This window comes from Vitis riparia, chromosome 13 (genome assembly GCF_004353265.1).
Source record: "Vitis riparia cultivar Riparia Gloire de Montpellier isolate 1030 chromosome 13, EGFV_Vit.rip_1.0, whole genome shotgun sequence".
Lineage (NCBI taxonomy): Eukaryota > Viridiplantae > Streptophyta > Magnoliopsida > Vitales > Vitaceae > Vitis > Vitis riparia.
This window is the reverse complement of record NC_048443.1, coordinates 22684139-22708749: the sequence shown is the minus strand read 5'-3', so window position 1 is coordinate 22708749 and position 24611 is coordinate 22684139. Positions and strand designations below refer to the sequence as shown.

Here is a 24611-nt window from a genome sequence, read left to right as displayed (position 1 = left end):
TTATGGGCATGTTAAAAAGATAAATATATAAATAAAATTTATTCTATTCAGTTGAAAAGGCAAGAACATTGTTAAATAGGAACATATTTTCGGTAAAAAGTGGATTATTTGGACCAACCCTTGCAAAGATACAAAAACATGACCCAATCCCCAACGTAACCACAAGTAGCCAAGAAAGATTTGAAGACTAATTGACATTTCTCACATCATCACATGCTTCTCAAAATTGCCAATTTTTTCTTCTTTTTTAAAATCATAAACTGTTGAATAAAAATTAACCAAATAAACATTCAAACTTATATCAAATTTAAAAAAAAGTTTTGACTTCTTCAAAGAATCCAAACAAGACCTTAACAACGTTACTAGAAGATAAAACACAGGATAGAGCTCAAGCTATAAAGTTACTGTGTTACATACGAAAAATTCTTTGGGTGATATTTCAACGAAACAACAGAGAACTCAAAAGTGGAAACCAGTACCTGAAAACCATGTGAAAAGGAGAGTCCATTTTCCACGAATCAACATCAGTCAGGCCATGGTGCTGAACCCAAATGGCTATTCCACAGGCTGCACTTCAAATGTTAAGGCTAGACTGGGCTATGGGCCTTGGCCCAGGGCCTCCAGTCATTCCAAAGTTAAACAACTCAGTTTCCACATCTGAAAAGATGGCTAGTTGGAAACTAAAGATTTGAAAACCAAATAACCTTCTGAAAAAAGTAAGTGGTGAAATCTGATTTTATTTTATTTTATTTTTACAGAATTAATTATATAAAACACAATCTAGAGATAAATAGTATATAAACACATTGATTCAAATAACAGTTCAAGATAGCTTAAACCTAAACCACCATTTGGGTAATTTGAAACATGCCTCACCCTCGAGCTCTATAAATATCAGAAAACAAAATCTCAAAAAATAAAATAAAATAAAATAAAATAAAAAGAAACAAACATCAATGTATGCAAGTCAACCCAAGCTCTCGATGAATGTTTCAGTCAATGAATGACCACCCACAATTTTTGTTGTCCCAACAATCAAGTCGTAAGCCATTCCTTCCTGCAAGATGTAGATCAGATAAGAAATTGGGGTGGTGAGTATGAACAAGGAGAAAATGCAACCTTATTTTAGCTTTTTTTTTTTACAAGATTAACAGTGCTATGTAACTGTTAGCATTCTTGCAACAAATTCAACTCAGATCAAACCCCACCCTCAACAACCACACCAACCCTCCCCACCTCACCCTTTTCTGGAAGAAATAATGGTAGTCTAAAGCTAAAATGGTATTTAAACCTTTAAGAGAGTCCAGAGTCAGGACAGTGGAGAACGACAACTTTACCGACAAAAATGGCATCTTTGGAATAATAAAAAATTCAAGAGAGGTGCCTTGCTATGTCAATGCAATGAAAAGATACAAAGATAACGGGTCCCATGCTAACTAAGCCGGCCTGAGAGTCAAATTCCATGTCGTATTAACTAATACCTATCTTTAGAAAATTCTTAATTTGTTGGAATGCCAGTATTTCAATATAGATATACACCCAAGAAGAGTCTAGCCTGTAAAAAACCTTGACATACCTGAGCACTGAGAAAACGAAGTGCTGATATCTCTGCAAATGTTACCCCCCCAATGAAAACTACCAGCACGAGGGAGCGCCTTCCATCAGTTACTCTGAAACATTCATTTAGAAAAACAAACCAATGAAAAAAATGGTGTCACGTGAAGCTAAGTAAAAGTGGAAAAACACACATACGTGCAGGACACCACCTGGGTTAAAAAAGAATGCTAGAATTTGACTAAAAAACATAATTATTAGAGGCAACTGTTTCAATTAGTAAAAAAATTGTTGTACAGATGCATTTTCCATGTAAAAATATTTAAAGAAAACCAACAGAAGAATGAACAAGCCATACACATCACAAATTCTATCCTCCGAAATCATAACAATCACTTTTGGTGCCCTCCCCTTATTTTGGCTCGCCAATTGTATGACCATATTACCACAGGAACAAAATGACCCAAAAAACCAAGAATATCAAGAAATAAGAACAATATGGTAGTTTGTAAGGCAGCCTAGCAATTAGAAACACTTGATACGTACTTGTCTATACTAGCTGGAGCTCCTGCCAAATTATCAATTGATTGACTGCTTGCGAATCCACTCTGTTGAAATGCCATATAAACAACTTTATCTAGTAAATATAGTGCAAAATGATCTAGAGGAACATACATCTAGAAATAATACATTATATCAAGAAATGACAAATTTAGCATCCACAAAATAATTTTCCTGAAAAAAAGAAGTGTACTGACTCTCTTTGTTTCTGAATGTGGTCCAGGCAACAGCTTCAAAATTTCTTCAATGGGGCGCCTGAAGGGTCAAATTACAGTTATAAACATTAAAGAAGGAAAATGCTGCCTATAAAGTCAATATTTCCATTACATTCATAACATGAAATTCAGTTTAAGCTACTGTAATCAGTGAACTAAGAAAACGCACAGGACTAGATGATACTTAATTTTGAATGTTTTTGTATTTCTTAATTTAGATGCATAACCGTGGGAGATCTCTCTCTCTCTCCTCCCTCCCTCGGTCTGGAATCTGGTATCAACTTAACCTTAATTAAAAGTAATGTACAATAACTACCCAAAAAAGTATAATTTTTTGGTGCTGCCTCTGTTCATATCTTGTTTATATTAATATCTGTTATTATTTTAATAAAAGTAATTGTTCCTAATAACATCCTTCATTTGATATTGAGAAAGCACATTCTTTTCATTTGAAGATTTTTTTAATCAATGGAAGTGGCAAAAAATATAATTATATATATTGAATAGAAACAAACACATTCATTCATTAAATGATAAATACATGAAGGATGAGCAATCCTTCGAAATAATTAAAAATATCAAAAGGACGCCTCTACTCTAGGACTAATTTCTAAGGAACTCCTTATGGTTTAATCTGGCTTCTGAAACCAGATTTAACTTAGCCTGGTCTTTTGCACTTTCCAATACTTCAGGTTTTTATTTATTTATTTTGAAGAAGAAGAAGAAAATTATACCTACATAATGCATATTATTCATGGTTGGAAAAAAGGAACAAACTAAAAAATCATTCCAGCCTGTTTGCCACAACAATGAGTTTGAAACTTTGCACTTAAGGAAATTAGCCTCACCATCCAGATCGAACTGCTTGCTGAACAAGGCGGATACTAAGAGGAGCATATCCAGAGAAGACATAGGCAATATCATTGGGGCTAAAATACAAGAAAACGACTTCAAATTAGCAAAGGACAACAATGGATATATTGAAAAGTAAAATTGACCTAACTGGTATAACAAAAACCTATAGCAAAAGTTATTCAGTTAAAATAGTTTTCTTATGAATTGGATGTGTATCATAGTTTACTATGTAAGAAACAGCTTGAAGGTAATACACTTGCATGCTCATGCAGAGGCAATTCTAGGTCCAGCATATTAGTTCCAATGACTTTAATGAAGCAATAAGCTTCTTGGAAAGAGTCCATAATTGTCATATCTTTAGAATATGAAAATGCAATAACTAAAATCCAGAATCCAACATTGACAGGTTCCATGTGGAAACAAAAGAGCAAGCCAAATGGATAATGTAATGATCAGACCATCTGATGCTTCTCTTATCTTTTATTTCTGGCCACCAAAAATATTATTACAGAATTAGCACAACATGAAGTTAAATGAGGTCTCTTGTTTGATAAACCACTAATATTAAGATCAGTTTTAATGCAGGGTCTCACTAATTGCATAATATACTCATGTATCGGGTAAAAAAAGGCACAGATATCTATGGTAAATTTTCCGTAACAAAAATTTTTTAGAGAATGTATGACACAAAAATCCATTAGACTACAACATGGAAGAAATGAAATGAAACAAAAGGAAAAAATCAGTTGTGTGACCAAAATCCCACATGTTTCAGCACGGGGTACCTTATCAGTTCATTTTGCTGATAATCATGCACCAGAAAGAATTCCCATGCTGACAAATTGATGAATGTAATACCATTTGAATTGGTGAATTATTCTCTATTATAAATCAGATGTTAAAAGGAGTAAAAGATCAAGTAATTCTTATATTGTTTTCAATCTTACACCATACAACTTTCACACAACTTAAAATGTGAGACACATCAACAATGAGATTGGTCACACCAATTTGCAAGCTAGCTAGGTGCCAAAAGACTTTGTTACTGAAAAACATCTTAAACATTCTAAATTATCAGAAGCCAATCAAATGATCAAAAAGAATGTACTTGGTTGTGTCAGTATCCTCAACCACAAGTTGCAGAGCACGTTTGATAGTCAACCAATTGCTTTTGGTCTCCTGCAAGACTCAACATGGAGCACAATAAATTCATAATCACTTAGTTAATAAAAATCTGTTTTAACTTCATTATTAAACTTTGCAGGTAAATAGAAGTGCTTAATTATTAAGGGCAAACCTGTTTTTTAAGCAATCCAGCCTTTTCTAAATTGTTCAGCGTAGCCATGTGCTCAAATCCATAGCTGTGGAGTAACTCTCTCCTAAACCATGGAAAAAAATTAAAAGAAGATTTAGGAAGATGCAGAAGTAAAAAATTTCTCTAAAATGCAATTCTCAATATCCTGCTGTAACAAAAAGTGACATCTAAATTATTAGAAAAATGATTTGGCATCTACATCCTTGCCTCAAATAATCAAAATTTCTCTTTGGTAACCCTGAATTTGTAATTGAAAATAAAATGAGAAGGCGCAGGACGTTGACAAGAGGCTCCTGCTTATGGATCATTTCTTCAATGTACTCAAAGCATCTGCATTCATAAACCAGATTAGTTCCCCATAAAAAAAAATGTAAGAATACATTGCGAGTGGAAAGCAAGAAATCAGGAAATGAATCATGTCACACTTGGAGATTCATGAAAAGTAATTTAATATTGTAGCAAATTAGAATGTCTAGAATAAAAACACCTATGCAAAAATTTATATGAAAACCACAAAGCATCATTGGATAAAAGCACTACATGACATCTGATACCAGTACCACAAAAGACATCAATTTGTGTTGTAGTTGCAAATCATTGGCTTCATCAGAGCTAAGCTATGTTACCTAGGTTTGGGAATGGGTGTTGTGTACAAGTGGGTGTCTAAGTGTTTTATCTTTCACATATCAAATTTTAGGCTACAGAAACTCAGTTGAAAAAGGATCCTGAATGTACTTGGATATGACATAATAAAGGGGGAAAAAATTCAATTGGAAGTCCATTGAAAAAAATAAAATAAAAATTTAACACGTCCTTGACTATAAAAAATAAATAATAACACTAACTCTTCTTTTCTCTTTCATCCGTATTGTCCAAAAAAATAAAATCAAAATAGTAAATATCCAAAGCAAAATAAGAGTATCCACAAAGATCCCGCACCCACACCTCTGTCATATTGTGTCAACACATAGACATTGAGTGAAGTTGAACAGTTCAGGTATTGCAGGTCCTCAGATATGCTTAAAACTTTATAATGTACAGGAAATACATAAATCATGCTTTTGTGATCCAAAACTACTCCTCTATGTGTATTTGAACAAGCAATTTGCTTATATAAGTTGTTGTAGTTGATAGGGAACTAAAACATTGCTTTTGATGGATGGCAAGAATGAAAATAGAGCATAAGAAGATTGATGAAGCCAGTATTTTACAACGAACCTCAACCAATAGACCATCCATTAATGGCTATTCAAATCTATAGATCATCTGTATTAACATGAAAAAAAAAAAAAATTATCTCAAAGAATAAACTAAATCTTATTTTCCATAAAGAATCAATAGAATCATTTGAATGTTGTTTTATGTATTATTGATGGAGGGAAGAGGGAGAAGAAAGTCCTAACATTCATGCCATGTTTCACTTTTTCTTTATTGTGCATAACAGGTGTGTGCCATTTGACAAACAACAAGGTTTAAGAAAATGGAAGATCAGAATTATATGCTTCACATGGCTATTGTCAGATGTGTGCCCTGAGTGTCGACATTCAAGTTTTATCAGTCATAAACTAGTCATGACTCAATAATAGGAAGCCATACTTTTGTAATCTCTGAGCCCATTACATATATTAGGAGAATTCATCGAGTATGGGAAGCATAAAATTGTCTCTTAGATTAAATACTCCAAAAGGGAGAGAGATTATCAGTCATAATAATAGAAAGCATACTTCTGTAATCTCTGAGCCTATTTGCATATATTAGGAGACTTCGTTGAGTATGAGAAACATATAATCATCTCACATATTAAATTCTCCAAGTGACAGAGAAAGAGAGAGAGAGAGAGAATGAGAGAGAGAAGTATAAATTTAACTTACATATCATAACTCTGAGCCTCTACAATTGTGTGTTCCATGTCAAGTCGTCCAAGAAAGGATGGCTTTGATGTAAAGGCAGACAGATGCTGAGCAAGATTTATGTGCCTCTACAGCAACAATCAGCAGCAAATTATAGTTGGTAACTCCATTCAGTACCACTTAGACAAAGTTTATTGTAAATATAAAGAACATACTTACAGTAATTTCTGGCAATGAATTGAGCTTTTTGACAAAGTCCTTCAATTCAGACACTGTCTGAGTCTGCATTATAGGGAACTTCATAAGAAATTGTTGGTCAAATTAACTGTCTCCAAAAGACAAATAACCGAGATGCAGTTTCTAAGCAAAACATAACAGGGCATGCACTTAATCTAAAATTTTGATAGAACATCATTTTAAACATTACAAATCGTTGATCTGCTCTTAACAGGTTGCATTCTAGGTTTTACATGCAACTACATGCAACATTGGAACTACAAATTATAGTTTTTTTCCTTAAAAAGAAATGGGTAAACCCCACATGTCCACCTGAAACTAGGTAGTTAAAACAGAAAAAAAGAATAAATGGGTTTCAGCACTGAGATCAGTTTCATTAACAGATACTCAGGTTCTGTGGCATTAATCAAGTTATTAAGTATGAAAGATAAAGCAAAGATGAATGATCAGGTGTTAAACAAATGACGTACAGTAGTTGTCATCTCTGTATAATCCTGTTTCATGGATGTTGCTTTTTGACGTAGAACCTGCAATCATACTGCAAATGGCAACTGAGGAAATGGAACTTCAACAGAATAATCTTAAATTTAGAGTTGACTGAGAATCAGAAAGGCTCTAAGCCTCCAATAAAGAATAAATAACTATAGGAAACTGGTAAAAATGGATCAACCTGGACAACAACTTCAAAGTTGAGATCCCGAATCTCCTTGAACAGCTTGTCACTAGATTAAAATAAGGGCCACACCCAATAAATTAGTGTGCCAAGAAAAGACAAGGAAAACACATGTCAACAAATAGTTAATACAAATCATAAGATATCCAGACCTCTTAAAAGTCTGAGGAAAGAAGATAAAGATCAACAAATTTGTTACTCATGTCATAGAGAAGAAAAAATTCAACACCCAAGTAAGAAAATTTTCATTTAGAGAAATTATTCTAGAAACAAATATATCCAACAGAACTAAAGCTTATCCATTTGGAACAATCTACATGAGTAATATCCCATGGCATATTTCAAGAAGACTATCAAGAGTAAACATTTGTCTTAATCCAGTAATAGCCATAGTCACATTTTCTATTTGTATCTCTAGGAGAAGCTAAATTACAGTTAGAAAGATATGAACAATGTTACATGGGAGAGAGAATGGCCATTAGGTGCAGGATATCCAGGCATCAGATCCATCAAACCCTAAAGTCTTTGATGTGATCATGGCAGATGTAGACCTGCAATCTAGGTACAGCTACACTGAACATTAACTGTAGAACTCCGACTCTCATTCCAGCGCTCAATATGGTTTCTATACCCACAATTATGTTTATTAGGACCTCCAGTTAGATTGATCATTACATTCTCTTTCCTCTTTGGATCATGATTCATTCAAAATTTGTAAAATTATCCCAATCTATAGGAGGATAAAGAGTAGTGTTTCATTGCTCAGCTCGTTGCTACAAGTAAGAGTCTCAGTTGAAGCAACTGAGCAATTTTCATTGCTTAACTGTCTGGATGCCTTGATAGCGGAAGCATCTAAATTTTTCTATTCTTTTCTTTTCTTTTCTTTTTTCCGTTCTCTGATAGTCAATGGATGCAGCTAGGTTATTTAGAGGCAGCACTAGATTTAAGATGAATTGAGGAAGAATCATTTAAAATGATTGTGCAATGTAAACCAGATAATTCCCGGTAAGGATGAGTGATTTGATTCAAGTTGAAAGGTGCTCACAAGACCAAGGAAAATTTAAAAAAATAAAAATAAAAAAACTTGAACAGAAGCAGTGAGAAAAAGGCATGATAAACTTAAATAAAAAAAAAAAGTAGAGACTAAATAGGAGAAAGTTGGATTGCATGAAGTTCACTGCACTCAAGAAAGTAGAGACTAATAGGAGAATCTAGATTAAGGCAACAAGAAATTTCATGACACAACCCCTCTCTCTCTCCCTCACAAAGAGATGACATGCAACCTCCCATCAAGATGAATAAAGAAGAGATGCACAAAGTTCACCAAAAAGAAATAAAAAAACCTCATCTACACAGAGAGAGAAACACACACAGAGACAGAGAAAGATTGTGTCATGAAATATTTTGTAGTTGGGAACCCTATAAAGTCTTTTACCATTGAAGGCCATGAAACAGTATTGGGGACAATCCGCTATGCCACTACAACTACTGAGGGCTTTAAGTCATCAAAAGTTCTTCAAGTTGTTTCCAAATGCCATCAAAAGAACCATGAATCACTCACACAACTCCTCTCTTCCTAAAATACTAACTGACAACAAAGGAAATTCCTTAACAACAGAAACAACCTGTGCAGTGCCTACTGAGACAAACAGATACCCCAACCAACAGGTGTAAAAGAATAATGAGACACTACATGATCCACCAATTTATGGCTCCCAATAAATATAACATAGTGATTAGGAATAGTCCAACTCCTCAAAATAAGATGACAAATGGTGAAATTTTCTCAATGATCACCCATTCAAATAAAGAATACCACCTTGTTAGGAATGGCTAGAATCCAAGCAACCACTACCAGGGGAGTCACAAAGATCGTTAACACTATACTGATCACTTTCAATACGGTTTTATATGCCTAAGAAGAGCCTTCAACCTCACAGATAGAGGCCATTACCAAAGCAATGTACGCCATGAAGCCGACAATGGAACCAATCATCTGCTTACATATCATGTGTTGCTTCAAGGTACATAACATTAATGCAACAGGAGATGATCCACCAAAGCATGGCTCCCATATGTACAACATAATGGCTAGGGATTGTTCACCTCCACAAACTAAGATGGTCAATGGTAAAGGTTTTTCCATCTTCACCATCCAAATAAAGAACACCACCTTAATAGGAATGAGGAGGTTCCAGGTTCCCTTTCACCAAAAATATATAAATCGAAATAAGGTCTAGACAGAAACCGGTTTTTCAATAGGAAAAATAACAATTTATTAAAAGCACCAATAAAAAAAGGGGCAGACCCAAAGTACACAAGAAGTATACAAAGATTGCCAAAGGGTGAGAAACAACAAAAGAAAACACAAGCAACACCAGTTAGCTATAGGCCTACCTCTCCTCAATTGGTTCAGTGTCATAATTTTTCCCCAAACCACATCCCAAGCAAAGAAATCCATCTTTAGATTAGCATAGGAACTCCAAAATTCTTTGACTAAGAAAGGATCTACTAAAACTATCACCAAAGAGCCATAGTAGAATCTCACAGAGAACTTCTCGTCCTTATTCAATTTTAAAACCAACTTTTCCTCATGCTCTCTTCTGGCAATCATTTCCTGAATCTTCTTAAGGAGGGCTTCAACCATTTCTACCTCCCAATCTTGAGCATTTTTGAAAAAACAAGGGCTCTAATGCCCAACACGTCCCACCTCCTCCCAAACTTTTCTACAACCCAAGCATCCTTAGAATTGGCAATGAGTACAAAGTAAGATAAAAGGCTCTCAAAGAAGAATCAACACCGTTGGGAACCCTAAATTACCCTGTTCACTAGCCCTGGATCTTATAAGGTGCATGCAAGGCTCTCTAGATCTAATGCAATAGAAAACAATGGCTACAAAAACCATTATAAAATATAAATCTAGATATTAGAACTTTATACCTACAATTTAGATGTTCCCAAATTGAATCCTAATGGATGAAGATGTAAAAAACGCCGTAGAACTCGTCTACCCAGTGTTCCTCCACCCGATCTCCCCTTACATGGGTCTAAGCACAAGAGAAGGGTGGGCGTCTCTCTCTCCCATGAGGATGGCTGGGGATTCTCTCTAGAGGCTCTCTGGAAGATAGAAAATGGCAAAAGTGTCAACTCTAAACCCCTAAGGGGGTTTATATGGGGCTCCCTATGTGCTTAAGTGACAAGCCCAAATTGGCTTGTCAATTCATAAGATATAGTGCAACCTTGTGTTTTTACCAAAATGCTCTTATGCATACTTAAGAACCAAAAACCTAAATCCTTCAAATAAAATGTGTCTCTATAAATTAGAAGCTCAAGTAGGGACCACTAGGACTCATATGAAAATATCAATTCCCTTAAAATCCAATTCTAATGTTGACTCAATACTCCACTAAAGAGAATCAATTGCACCTCAGTGTCCTATGAAGTTACAACGAGTTAAAGCTCGATTTGTGACCTATTATTCATTACATACAGACTTCTCATGAACTGGTATTCATAATCTAACAAGGTAGAGTTATCAACCTATCAAGATTACCTTTTCAATCCTTAAGTTACAGATCCTTCTATTATATGATCAACATACTCTAGCTTTTTTTTTTTTTTTTTTTATAAGTAAACAAAGCAAATACATTAAAAGCGCTTGGAAAATGTGCACAAAGTACACACGAAATATACAAGTAGCAGCCAAATACAAGCAAAGGAAAGACAGACAACAAATCAACACCCAAAACAAAAGACATCACCCTAAAGCCTAGAAAAATAAGAATCCAGACTTAACCAACATTGAGGTGAGAGCAACTTGAAACTCCACTATTTTTCCTTATCAAACAGACTAATGCCAAGAAGCTAGGCCAACCAATCACAACCTTAAAAACTTAACTTATAAGGTCACTTACAAACCAACTCCAACCCACTGCTTCGATTCTTCTCTTTTTTCTTTTTTTTTTTGTTTAAACTACAATAATAATCCAAACACTCCAAATTTTGAAGCTCCCTAACTAGATGGGGTGTGAAGGGAGGTCTCCTCTTCGCAACCGAAACTCTACGCCATTTTCTGGATTCCAACTTTCTCAACAAGGACATGATTCAACAAGGACATGATTTCCTTTTCATTCCCATAAACTTGCTAAACGAGATGAATTTTTTATAAGAGAGATCAAAGAGCCTCTCTCATTTTGACGAGCCCCTACTAGGGCTCTCAAAACCCAACACCCCCTCTTCACCACTCTCCTCTAAGATCGCAATCTTGGTAACCTTAGGCTGGTTCTTTGGGGCTTCCACAACCACATCCTTGCCAGATAACATACACAAAGGCTTGCAAACATCTTTTGAAATACCCTCGTCCTGCTCTCTCCAAGAAACCCCAAGGAACAAACCTCACCATTGGACAAAGAGAAAGTTGAAGAAAAAGACCCTTCCTCCATCGAACCATTTGGAATTGAAGACTTACCAGTGAGGCGTTCCACTAAAAATCTCGTTGCTTTCTCCACGAGGGCCCTATCAGTTAGAAGGAGGCAAAGAGACAAGGACGAAGGCAACAAAACCTTGTTGCCATCAATAAGGTCATCGTCTGCAACAATTGGAAACTTTGAAGCTTCATCGAGAAGGGCTCCATCGACAAGCAAGGCACGATAAAATGTCACCACAACTTCTCCAGTAAAGCATAAGCCTAAGTTATCATCTCTAAGCCCTAAAGAGACCCACTCCAAAGTGGGCTTTACTAGAGAGCCCTCATTCTGCTCCAAAATAGACCAAAAAAGAAAGCTCTTTAAAGGCCCACTAAACTAGGATTTTGAAGGCCCATAAGAAAAGTGGCCTAAAACCTCTAAAACCCATAGCCCACATCCACAAGCCCACTAACACTCCTCCCCTTCCTAGGTCTCACCCCACAAACTTCGACAATAGTCAAACCCCCCTCCCCTTTGCTCAGTCCTCTACTACAACCCCTATCACCTTCTCAGGGACTGACTCCCTTTCCTCACTCAACCCTCCACCACTCAACACTAGCCCTACACCATTTGCTTTACCTCTTTGACCATGCAACATAACATGCCCACTTTAGTCACCAGCACATCTTCCCACCCTCTTCATCCCTAACCTCTCGACTAAAACATCTCTCACCTTGGACCACCTTCAAAAGCCATGTAGAGACCTCCCACCAAAGTTGGACTACAAAGCATGAAAAGCTCACTGTGATTTGAACTGAATCCACATACTCTAACTTATAAAGAACATATGTCAAATTCTACTTAAGTTATTACTACAGTCATAGAGTTCATTATTACATGTCCTTTGAATCATCTAAGGGGACACGTTGTCTCAATCCCATGAGATATCATGGTGCCTCTATTGAAAATACTTGTTGTCAAGACAAGTCATCCCTCTAATTAGGAGGATAGTGCACTACAGTCTCTACTAGATTGCTCAAATCCATTATTCAACTGTGAACAATTTATCATCTTATAAGGAACTCATGACTCGTATCCTTTGTGTAACTCCTAATACACTCAAATCATGTACAATGCAAGTGACATGGCTTGAAGGCTTAAATCAAAATCAATGTGTACAAAGGATAGATAAGTGGAAACTCAAGTCCAACTTTATTACATCATGTCTTGCTTTTAAGGGCCCTATCAAAACAAACACATCATAGCTCATGGAAAAAGCTAACTCTCCTACCATTGCCTACTTCAAATCTGATCCTAGCCTGAAACTCTATCTACCTCTCCTCATAGATTTCCACAACCCCACCCTATATCCTTCCTCCCCTTAACTAAGAACACTGACCCATCCTTTAACCAAACTTAGTTGAGATCATCCATCCCCACAACCTATCCCTCTCCATAGCAAACCACCAACACTATTTTCCAAGAAGGGCTTTGTTGAACCAAGACAATTTCCAAATATAAGTCCCTTTGAATCTTTAGATAGAAACTCGTTTTTAGCACTAATGATTCATTGGGATACTATTTTGAAAGACTATATTACACTCCGTATTAAGCCTTATGAGCATGTAAGTCAGCCTCATTGATATCCCATTGCACTAATATCGGATCCCCTAAGAAGTTCCAACCCCCTTACTTCATTTGTATGGATATCGAGTACACTTTTCTTTTTTTTTCTTTTTTTGATAAGCAAGATATCGAGTACACACTACATGTAGTATTCTAATAAAATTTCATCACTTGCTAATGGAAGACATAGATAAGGAAATATTTTGCAATGATATCAACATTGAGACCATGAAGTTTTCATGATACCTTGTGTCTACTAAAAATTGAATAATTGTCCAATGAAGAAATGAGAATATGATAACAATGGTGTGCATCAATGCATCTATGGATAATAATAATGGTGAGGAAGGTAAACTAATAAAAAGGCTAGCTTCTCGTAAATTTACACACCAATGAAGTAAGAGCATCGACAATAAACTATCTAGCAAGCAAAAAAGAGACTTGTAACAATACAAGAAAAACATCCTTAACTCACATAGTAAAATCCTTGAAGCAGAGGCTACCATTTACCTAGAATTAAGAGGAACTTTTATCTTTTTCCCCTCTTGTTGTTGGACTCCCATGATAGATGCATCAAGCTCCACAGAACCATTATTGACATGCAAAAACTGCACTCAACATATTTGAGATAGCTTACAACAAAAGTAAGATAAAATTGAAAGATTTCACATTATGATCCTTTGCTCCATTCCAATTCAAGAAAGTATTGAAAAGGTTTGTCGTTCTTTTTTCTTTCTTTATTTTTTTTTATTAAGCAAGAGAAAAAATATATTAATGAAAGGGGACTATACACCAAGGTACACATTTGTATACAAGGGAAAGCAAAAGGCATAACCAAAATGAGGGAAAATACAAAAATACTGCTCCCTCCCTCAATTAAACCCCACCCAATCAACAAACTCAAATAAAGACAAAGTTCCTTCTACAATGTACATCCTAACCCAAGACAACAGATTAATCACAAATGAACTCTTCAAATAATGAACTGATTCTTTTGTTTTTTCAAACACTCTTCAATTTCTCTCTTTCCACAAAGTCTAAAAAATCACAAAGCAGGACAGCTCTCCAAACCTTCTTTCAAAGAAACATTAAAGGCTCCTGGTGGGGGTAAGCGGTCCTACACGAGTGTCATGGCCTACCTTTTCACATTATTCTCTTAAGAAGATGGTCACCAGAAGAAAACATTGAGATATATGGGAAGTTCAAACAGGGTTGGATTGAACTGAGGGGCCTACCTTTCCATCTTTGGTCAGAGATCCACTTCCAACAAGTGTTGAAACAGCAGGGATGGGTTGCAGAGATAGACAAGCGTACTTTAAAGCTAGCAGATTTATCAAAAGCTTTGTTGAGAGTGGAGATGAATCTATACGTTGTGCTTCCTTCATTGTTGGAAGTCAAAGATGGAAATTGGATTTTCACGGTGGTAGTTTCAGTTGTCGAAAGGGAAGAAGGTGGTATACAAGGGAGACTTGAGTCAACTCACAGCAGAGATGAGTTGGACACAGCGGGAGGTTGCTTGCAACATGGTTTTTCCTCAAGCTTTGAGGATACATGGCTAGGTTAAGGAGAGGTTGGGTTACAACTATCATCTACCTTCTCTTGGTTCAAACTCCTTTTCAAATTTAAAATTAAAGAAAGTCGATGACTTATTGGGGAAGGAAGGTTGAGCGGGGGAGCATTTAAGCCCTTTTGAGAAAGGAGGCCCAAGTTTCTCCAACGCCTTTTTTGTTAAAGACGGGGTGGTAAATGAAGCAAGCCCAACTTACTTCAATGCCCATTCAAACGAAGGTAGGCCCACAATTAGGGCTCGCTCTCATGGAAACCCTTTTCTTGGAAAGGCTTTGGACCCCATTCCTCACCTTCAAGAAGACGAGCCCTTTTTGTTGGCTCTATAGAAAGGAGCCTTGCTGCAACTTCAGCAAGACGCGGGTACATCCAAAGTTTGACTAGTCTAAGAAGGTTCCCACCGTTACGGTAGCACTACAATTCCCAAGCCAGCGAAGGAGTTTTGTTAGCCATTGAGTGAGAAGTACGCCTCCACATTTCTTTTCTCCTCCAACGTTAAATCTTAAGGCTAGTAATGAGGTTGAGGCCAAAGAAAGGCTACTCTATGAGAGAGGTTTTTTTATGGAGGGGGAGAATTCTTTAGGGAAAGTGAATCAAGGCTTCAACCCCTCGAAGACAGCAAGTTTGTCAAAGGAACAAGGTGCGATTAAGATGGAAAAGGGAATTTAGAACCTCAATTCAGTGAGATTGGGGGGAGCGTTAGGAGGGACTGAGGGTGGAGATAGTGTTCCCCTTTGTGGTAGTCAATCTCAGGTACACACTTCTTTACCACTTTTCACTATTAAAGGCCAAACATTAGATGGGGCTACTAATGTGCCTTCTCCTCCTTCATCCCTTGTTATTTCTTCTCACTCCTTTGTTCAATCCTTGCTTTCCTTATCTCTTCCTTTGAGATCAAATTGTTGCTCCCCTTTCTCCTCATCTAAACAACTAGTGAGTAACAATTTTCCTTCTGGCTTAATTGTTGGTTGTCTCATTTCAAAAGGCGTGGCATCCCCTTTAGTCAAAGCAAACCAAGAGTTAAAGGTAACTCTTTAGATAGGCCACCACAACACGACCATAGTGAGCTTTTTTCTCCAGAAAGTTGTCTACCTATGGAGTTTGAACCTGCTCAATTGGAAGATTTCCATATAGAAGGCATATCTCCTTCAAAAATGGCTTCTATTCACTCAGGTCTTGGGAGCAATGAATGGTAAGATAGTCAAATACAGTGAAAATGGCATCCTTCCGGGTAATAGCACTGCTCATTCTATGGATAAGGTCCTCTCCAAGAGGAAGAACAAACACTTTTTTTGTTGTCCCTTAGGCTTTTTTTTTTTTTTTTTTTTTTTTTTTTTTTATCAGAAACGAAGAGAAATATATTAATAGAAGGAAAGATACAGGAGAAAGAAAAGAAAAAAGAAACAAAAGAAACCACTAGAAGGATGAGAGGTCCTTCCTACACAATCTGAACAACAGAAAAAACACCCAACATTAGCTAGAAACAAAGAGAAACCCCCACAAACTCAAACTTTTGAAGCGCAAACCTCACTCCAGTTGAGTTGTAACACATTTAAAGGAACTCCTCTAAAAGCTGCAGAACAAGAAGCCCAAAGAGAGGAATAGAACAAAATCAAATCCCATAACGTCTCTTCCGATCTCCCCTTATCCTCAAAAATCCTATTGTTTCGCTCTTGCCACACTATCCAAACCAAAGTAAGGCAAGAAACTTGCCAAAGAGTCTTGTCCCTTAGGCTTCTTTGGATCTAGTCTCTTTGGTTTTAACTGGGTCTTCTCTATTTTTATGAAAATCATTAGTTGGAATGCTAGAAGTCATGAGTCCAAAAAGAAATGAAGGGTAGTGAAGGATTTTCTTGGTCAAGAAAATCGAGATGCAATTATGTTGCAAGAAACAAAGAGGGAGTCTTGGGATAGGCAATTTATGAGTAGTGTGTGGAAAGTCATAAATAAAGAATGGGTTGCTCTCCCAGCTAGTGGGACTTCGGGAGGAGAGGCAATTGTTTGGGATGCTCTGAAATGTAGGTGTTTAGAGGTTGTCTTAGGGTCTTTCACAATAATTGTAAAGCTGGAATAAGAAGAAGAAGGGTGTTTTTGGCTCACTTCAGTTTATGGTCCTGATAATTCCCTTCTCATAAAGGATTTTTGGGCAAAGCTGCAAAATCTTTCAGGTTTAACTTTCCCGAAATGTGTGTTGGTGGGGATTTTAATGTTATAAGAACTTCAAAAAAGTTAGAAGGATCCAAGTTAACTCCAAGTATGAGGGATTTTGATGAATTCATAAGAGAAAGTGAGTTAAGCGACCCTCCTCTTAGGAATGCATCCTTCACATGCACAAATTTGCAACAATCTCCTGTTTGCAATATGTTGGGTAGATTTTTACTACCAAGTGAGTGGGAGTAAGGATTCCCTCATAGCATCCAAGAGGCGCTTCCCAAAATGACATCAAACCATTGTCCCATTGCGTTAGACGCCAATCCTTTTCAATGAGGTCCAACACCTTTTAGTTTTGAAAACAAGTGGTTTCCAGATTTCAAGGAAAAGTTTTGTTGGTGCTGGAATGAGAGTAGGCTTGAAGGTTGGGAAGGTTATAAATTCATGAAAAAGCTACCGTTTGTCAAGTCAAAGTTAATAAAGTGGAATAAGGTGTCATTGAAGATTTAAAGGAGAAAAACAAAAGTATTCTCACTGACATTGTTGACTTAGATGCAAAGGAGCAAAAAAGGAATTTGACTCCTGAACTTATAGCAAGGGGGACCTTAAGGAAAGGGGAATGGGATGAGGTGTTGTTAAATGAAGAGGTGTTTTAGAGGAAAAAAATCAAGAGTTAAATGTATAAGAAAAGGGGATTGCAACACTACTTTTTAGAAAATCAAGCGTCGATTAGCTTGATCATCCTTTTTTAGAAAATGAGATTCACAATGTTATGTTGCACTTAAACAAGGAAAAGGCACCTGGGTCAGATGGTTTCACCTTTGCTCTATATCAAGAGTGTTGGGAGACAATTAAGGATGATCTTTTAAGAGTGTTCTTAGGGTTTCACAATAATGGGATGATCAATCAAAGCACCAACTCTACCTTCATTGTTTTAGTACAAAAAAAAAAGTCAAACTAGTAGAATCTCAGATTTTCAACCTATCAATCAAGTTACTAGCTTGTGCAAAATCATAACTAAGGTACTTTCAGGGCAATTACATAAAGTCCTCCAAGACACCATTTTCATGCCCCAAGGAGCCTTTGTGGAGGAGAGACAAATTTTGGATGTCATCTTGATTGCTAATGAGTTGGTGGATGAGAAGAGGAGATTAGGAGAGGAAAGGGTAGTTTTCAAAATTGATTTTGAGAAGGCCTATAAACCATGTTGATTGGGATTTTTTGAACCATGTACTTAAACAAAAAGGGTTTAGTTCAAAATGGAGGTCTTGGATGAGGGAATGTTTGTCTTCTGCAACTTTTGCAATCTCAGTAAATGGAAATGCTAAGGGTTGGGTGAAGGCTTCTAGAAGCTTAAGACAAGGAGATCCTCTTTCTCCTTTTCTTTTCACCATTGTGGCTGATGTTTTAAGTAGATTGTTGGTGAGAATGGAGGAAAGAGGTTTGCTTGAGGGGTTTTAAGTGGGCAGAAACAGGACTAAAGTCTCTTATTTACAATTTGTTAATGACACTATCTTTTTTTCTAGAGCTTCCTTGGAAGAATTGCAAACCCTTAAGCTCATTTTATTGGTTTTTGGAAGGGTGTCTGGGCTTAGGATCAATCTTAATAAGAGCACTCTTTCTAGAATCAAAATTAATCAAGATCAAATCTTCAAGATGGCTTTGATGCTTAATTGTTCAGTCTCGGATTGGCCTTTAACATAGTTGGGTCTTCCTTTTGGGGGAATCCAAAATCAAGTTCATTTTGGGATCCGGTGATTGATAGAGTCTCTAGGAGGTTGGATGGATGGAAAAAAATCTTTTTTGTCCCTAGGAGATAAAATCACTCTAATCTAGTCTTGTTTGTCGCACATCCTAAGCTACTTTTTATCCCTTTTCAAAATTCTAGTATATATAGCATCAAGGATTGAAAAATGTAAAGAGATTTTTTGTGGTAGGGTTTTGGGGAGGGTAAAAAGGACCACTTGGTCAGTTAGGATCTAGTGTGTAAGCCTAAGGAGTTAGGTGGTTTACGGTTGGGGAAACTTACTTTGAGAAATCAAGTTTTATTAGGGAAGTGGCTTTAGAGGTATGCTAAGGAAAGTTTCACCCTTTGGCATCAAGTTATTTTAAGTATCCATGAGACACATCCTAATGGATGGGATGCCAACAATTTAGTTAAATGATCACATCATTGCCCTTGGAAAGCCATTGTGTTTATTTTCCCTATTTTTTCTACACTCGCTTTGTGGTGGGTGATGAGACAAAAATTCATTTTTAGGGAGATCTATGGTGGGGGGATCAACCTTTTTTTTTTTTTTGATCAATTTTCCACCAACTAAGAACGGCCATGCACCACCACCCATAGAATGGGGGATCAACCTTTATGTTCACAATTTCCAAGACCTTTCAGAGTCGCCACAACTAAAAACGTATTTGTTTCAGCTATTTTGGGAAGTGATACCCCTCCTTGAAATTATTTTTTCCCGTCATAATCCAACTGATTTGGAAATTAAGGATCTTAAAAGATTAATGACATCTCTTTCCCGTGTACATTTATCTCCTTTTGTTTTAGATGAAAAAGCTTGGATGCCTTCTTCTTCAGGAGTATTCTTAGTGAAATCGTTCTTCTTAGCCTTGACCAATTTATCAGATTCAATTCCATTCCATCTAGCTAAATTTTTATGGAAATCAAGAGCCCCCTCTAAGGTCATGGCCTTTGCTTGGTTAGTGGCATTTAAGAAGGTAAATACCAATGACATGCTACAATTGAGAAGGTCTTTCAAAGCCCATAGTCTTGATTAGTGTTGCTTGTGTAAGGGGAGTGGAGAGATGATCGATCATCTTTCCTTACATTGTCCAATTAGTTTGGGATTATGGCACAAGCTATTTTCACAAGCAGGGATGGAGTGGGTTCAACCAAATAATATTTGCGATTTGATGGTTATTTCCTTTATGTGTTTTGAGAACTCTGCTAAAGGCAAGATTCTTTGGAAGATCACCTCTCACTTTGATGTGGATTGTGTGGAGAGAGAGGAATGCTAGGATTTTCCAGGATACTTGCAAGACGCATGAGATGATGTGGGATTTGATTCATTTCTTTGCATTTTTTTTAGCCTATTGTACTAACGTTTTCAAACCTTTCTCTTTGAGTGCCAATCAATTTAGTTGGCTCTCAGTTTGTACTCCTTAAGGTTGGGTCTACATGGTAAGGACTTGAGTTATGCTTTCGAGTGTATTTTTGTATGGTCTTTTTATTCTTTTTGTACATATCTCCTTGTAAAGCAGGAGGTATCAATGGGTTTTCTTTTTCTTAGGTTTGTATTTTATGAAGATGATTTCTCATCCTTCTTATGTTGTATTTATCTTTAATTAATACGTCTTTGGTTTCTGATCAAAAATTAAAAAAAAAAATGAGCATCTCAAATTTTCTACATGCATTACCTATTAACAATTGATTGCACTAATTCCAATCTCAATCTTTTTGTCCAATGATAAATTATTTATTGAAGATTTCACACACAACAATGGAAACCATCATATTTTTAAGTTATCTTACCTCATCCAGTAGTCCTTCATATGTCAGTTGAGTACACATAGGAGTAATCATGTCTACCTACATTGATCCACAATAGTAATATCTATGAGGTGTAGGAATATATAAGTAATAACTTAACATCGTAAATTTACTTATACAAGTTAAAAAGAAACTGTACGAACTCCATAAAGTCTTTGATCAAAGAGTAAAGTAATATTTTCCAATTTAGTAATATGGCATGTCACTAATATTAAAAAGAGTTTGTGTTGATGTATGTATTGACTTCTTGATATGGGATCTTAAAATTTCAAGCACCATATGATTTTCTTGCATTATAGAATAAGGAGAAAAGAATAAGAGATGGCTGAAAAAGAAAAGAAAAAGAACTAAATATTTTCAAGAAAAATAAAAATTAAAAAAAAAATGGAACTTTTCTAATATAATAAGAACACTAGAAGAAATAGAAACTTGACAAAAAGTCAATCACTAACCAAAATAAAAACTTAACAAACTAACACTAGCAAATCATAAGAAGAATTTAAATGAGCTGAGATGTTAGGGTTTTACCCGAACTAATAACATGCATTGTTGGCCAACTACCTAATAGCTTGCTTGAGCTTTTAGATTAATTGGTAAGTTAACAATTACAATTAGATTTCACCACTAACTATTGGCAAACTTTTTTCAACATTTCTCCCCTATCTCTTCAAGCTCAGTATCCAATGTATGAAATAAGATTCTCCGTAAATTATAAACCTATTATTTTTTTAATGTGCCTCCTCTTATTCACATAAAATAATCAAATCAAAAGAAATTCTATACAAGGTATACAAGCATATAAAAACAAATGCAACTTTATAACATGGTTTCATATTAACTATCACACCAGTTGCTAACCAAATGTGCAAGGAAAGGAAACAAGAACTACCTCTCTATCTATAAGAATGAGTGTATTGATCTCCGGCATGCCCATCTGAAGTAAAAAAACAATTTATTAATGGATGCTACAAAGTGTGTTATCAAATAAAGCATGAGATTTCCAAGGTCAATTTGCTTTAAAATAGGCTTAAACTGATGCAAAATTACATCGGATGTGTTGACTGGCTCTTCTGCTTGCATGCGATTGAGAATATCAGCAACACGAACTGATGCTTTGCCTTTGGCCCTCACATTTGGTATCAGTCCAAAGGAGAACTACACAGCATGAATGATTGATAAGCACAAGATATACAATTAAGCTTAAAAATGTGTTATTTTTAAGATATACAATTAAGTTTAAAATGTGTTATTTGAAAGACTAATTCTACTAAGTTATCCAAAAAAAAAATTTTTTTTTTTTTGATAGATAATAAAAGGGCTTGCATTAGAAATGCCTAAAAGTGGCAAAAACAACACCTAAAAAAAGCTAGGCAATAAGGAGACAAAAAAAGGTCTTCGATCTTCCCCTTACCTGACAAACAACCAATCTACAAAATCAATCACAGGTGATCCTCTATATACACCCTAACCCAATTCACAATAAGTTATCCAAAAAATAAATAAACAAATATATAGTTTGTACAATTGTAGCTTCAGTTTGCCATCCTAAGCTAAAATCCTATGTCAAAACACTTCATCCTTGGGTAACTCAACTATTTTAATTAAAAAACATTTACAAACCTCAAGTTTGTGAATGGCTTTTGCGATATGCCAAAGCGAGCTTGTATCCCCATCAACTTGGCATTCCTATCAAGCAAAAAGAATCCTTCTTAGGAATTAAGAGACCAAGGGAAAATCTTTAAATGAAAATTGAAATGTGTCAGATGCAGCAAAGTGTCTCATACTTTATAAGCAAGGTCAAGTTCAAAAGATAATACATCCTCATCCACTGGAAGTATGTATAATGGGTACTCCCCTATAGTCAGCAAGTGATGAAAATTATCCTCTTCAAGTACCTGTACCATGAATTTTTATGTATTAGAGCAACCAAAAGCTACCCAAAGTCTCTATACAGAAAATATATCACGTATGTATGTAAAGATCATCAACCAAAGCAATTAGTAGAACAAAGGCTAAGAAAGGCTCACCTTCTCACAAGCAACAGCACGGCGAGGGACAAAATAAACAAAATACTCTCTTTGAAGTCCTTTTGAAATATCATTACGAATATGCGAGCATATAAATTTCATCAAATTAAGCTGTGGCCGAACAAGATAAACCACTTTGGTGGACTCTGTTTGAATTGGATCAGCAGAAAGATACCGTAGTTCCACCCCATGTTCCTGTTAAAGCAATAACCTCTTTGAATTAGCTAAATAGAAAAGGAAAACAATTTTAAATTCATAGCAGAAAATCTCATTACCACCACTTCAATAACTGAGACACGCAATAAAAGAAAATAAAATAAAATCTGAATTTTATTTGTACCATTGATTTTGTTTTCATTAAAAAAAATAAAAAGAAAAGAAAAGAAATCTCAAATCTGTAGCCAAATAGTTGTATTAAGCTCAGGTGGGTGACTTTTTGTTTTCTAATGCACCGGCTAACGAAAATTTAAGTTACACTATATATTCTTCTCCTATTTTTCTCAGCAACCAAGCAAAGGGTAATGTTCAGAGCTTAGGTTACTTCCTTCTACATTTTTTCAGCAACCAAACAAAACTCGGAGTCAAAATCTTACAGAAGTAACAACTGTGATTCACCTTAAGGAGTGACGTCTGGATAATCAATGAAAGAGAGCCACCAAGCTTAGGATCGATCACCAAACACTTCCTTCCTCGAATCTATCATATCCAAAACATAAAAATTCAGGTTTAAAAAAAAATCAAATCAAATCAAATCAATTGGATCATTCATTCTCGTTTAATTTCCGAGACAAAAAGCTGAAAGAAAAAAATAAAATTTTGCGTCGAAAAAAAAAGGCTCCACTCAAAACGTGGCCACCATTTGCCTCCGTTGAATTGAGCCTTTCAAAACATTTGATCCAAAATTTTCAGCTTTCTCGGTAACCAAACAGAGGGTTTAACAAAAAATAAATGAGAGTGGACACTTACGTTCTTAAGGATGTTTAAGAGCTCCTTCTGAGACTGATCTCTGATTTTGGAAGAAAAAATTGAAAATTAAAATTCGTGTAAAAAGGAAAATCAAGGAGAGGTCTGCGAATGTGATACCTGAGAGAAGTGAGGTTGAAAGGAGCGTTGTCTAGGTTCGGAATCTGCGCCATGGCAATGTGGAGATACCGTGGAGAATCCGGAACTCTATTACCGGCGATGAGACGTGGCGACTGATTCACTCTCTGTGTACGGAGGATATATTCAGCGGCAGGGTTTGGGCGGATGATCCGATCCGGTTAAAGCCAGTTGCGTCTGCTGGGGTTCTGTAACTGAAACTTCTAAAAGTTTTTATTTTATTATTAAAATTACGTGGCAAATAATAGTATATTAATTATTAAAAAACTAAATCCCAATAAATTTAAAATTAATTGATTAGAAGGGATTAAAAAATCTCATTTTTATAAATCTAACCTCCGTTTTTTATCTTGAAAAATAACATGTTTTTAATATAAACACCCCTCAACATATTTATTATTTATATATGTTTAAAAGAAAATGTTATTTTTACGATAAAAAAGTGAGGGTATTTTTATTTAAAATCGGTACTTTTTAGGGTTAAAAAAAGTTGAGGGTTAAATTTACAAAATGAAGATGTCTCCCTCATGCCTATAGTAATAATTCATCTAACAGCAAACGATGTTGTTCCTAAATCAAATTATTTCATTGATTGGATTTCACTTGACTGTCTTCGAGTTTATTATGTGTGCTCAAGATAGAAGTTTTGTATAAATGTATCATCATGCTATTAAGTACTTTGATTTAAGTACCTTTCTTTTTAAGAGGTGGAATAGAATAATAAGCATATTTTAATCAAATAACCCATAAATTTATTACACTCTGGGATTTTGAAAAAAAAAATTGTAAACCCCTATTTGGAAGACATTTTTTTTGCTCCCATTTTCTTTTGCTAAATGGTGGAGTTTTAGGGAGTACGTGATACATTTAGAGAAGAGTTTAGCAAATGGCAGCAGGTTGGTTAGTGGAGGACGACCT

The 24611-nt window shown here is 35.8% G+C and overlaps 1 protein-coding gene across 1 annotated transcript; it reads right to left on the bottom strand.

Annotated features, from left to right (window-relative positions):
- Positions 1 to 721: 721 nt before the first annotated feature.
- LOC117928976 (vacuolar protein-sorting-associated protein 33 homolog) lies at positions 722 to 23873 on the bottom strand. The gene is made up of 22 exons (XM_034849140.1): positions 23676 to 23873; positions 23559 to 23598; positions 23208 to 23288; positions 22593 to 22787; positions 22350 to 22460; positions 22186 to 22251; positions 21613 to 21720; positions 21455 to 21499; positions 20548 to 20604; positions 13803 to 13900; positions 7258 to 7309; positions 7058 to 7114; positions 6570 to 6632; positions 6372 to 6478; positions 4708 to 4830; positions 4483 to 4564; positions 4294 to 4364; positions 3179 to 3259; positions 2313 to 2370; positions 2101 to 2162; positions 1577 to 1670; positions 722 to 1057 (listed from the first exon to the last, which is right to left on the bottom strand). Exons 1-22 carry the CDS (start codon positions 23726 to 23728, stop codon positions 968 to 970), a joined length of 1794 nt encoding a protein of 597 aa, XP_034705031.1. The 5' UTR covers positions 23729 to 23873; the 3' UTR covers positions 722 to 967.
- Between the last annotated feature and the right edge of the window lie 738 nt (positions 23874 to 24611).

Bases quoted from the DNA above. Each gene is read 5' to 3' on its own strand.
- LOC117928976 (XM_034849140.1), bottom strand. From the start codon at position 23,728: ATGGCGCAGATTCCGAACCTAGACAACGCTCCTTTCAACCTCACTTCT. The intron at 22,788-23,207 runs GTGAATCACAGT...TTGCTTTAACAG, and splicing joins TCCAGACGTCACTCCTTAAG to GAACATGGGGTGGAACTACG. The intron at 7,115-7,257 runs GTTGATCCATTT...GTATGATTGCAG, and splicing joins ACTTTGAAGTTGTTGTCCAG to GTTCTACGTCAAAAAGCAAC.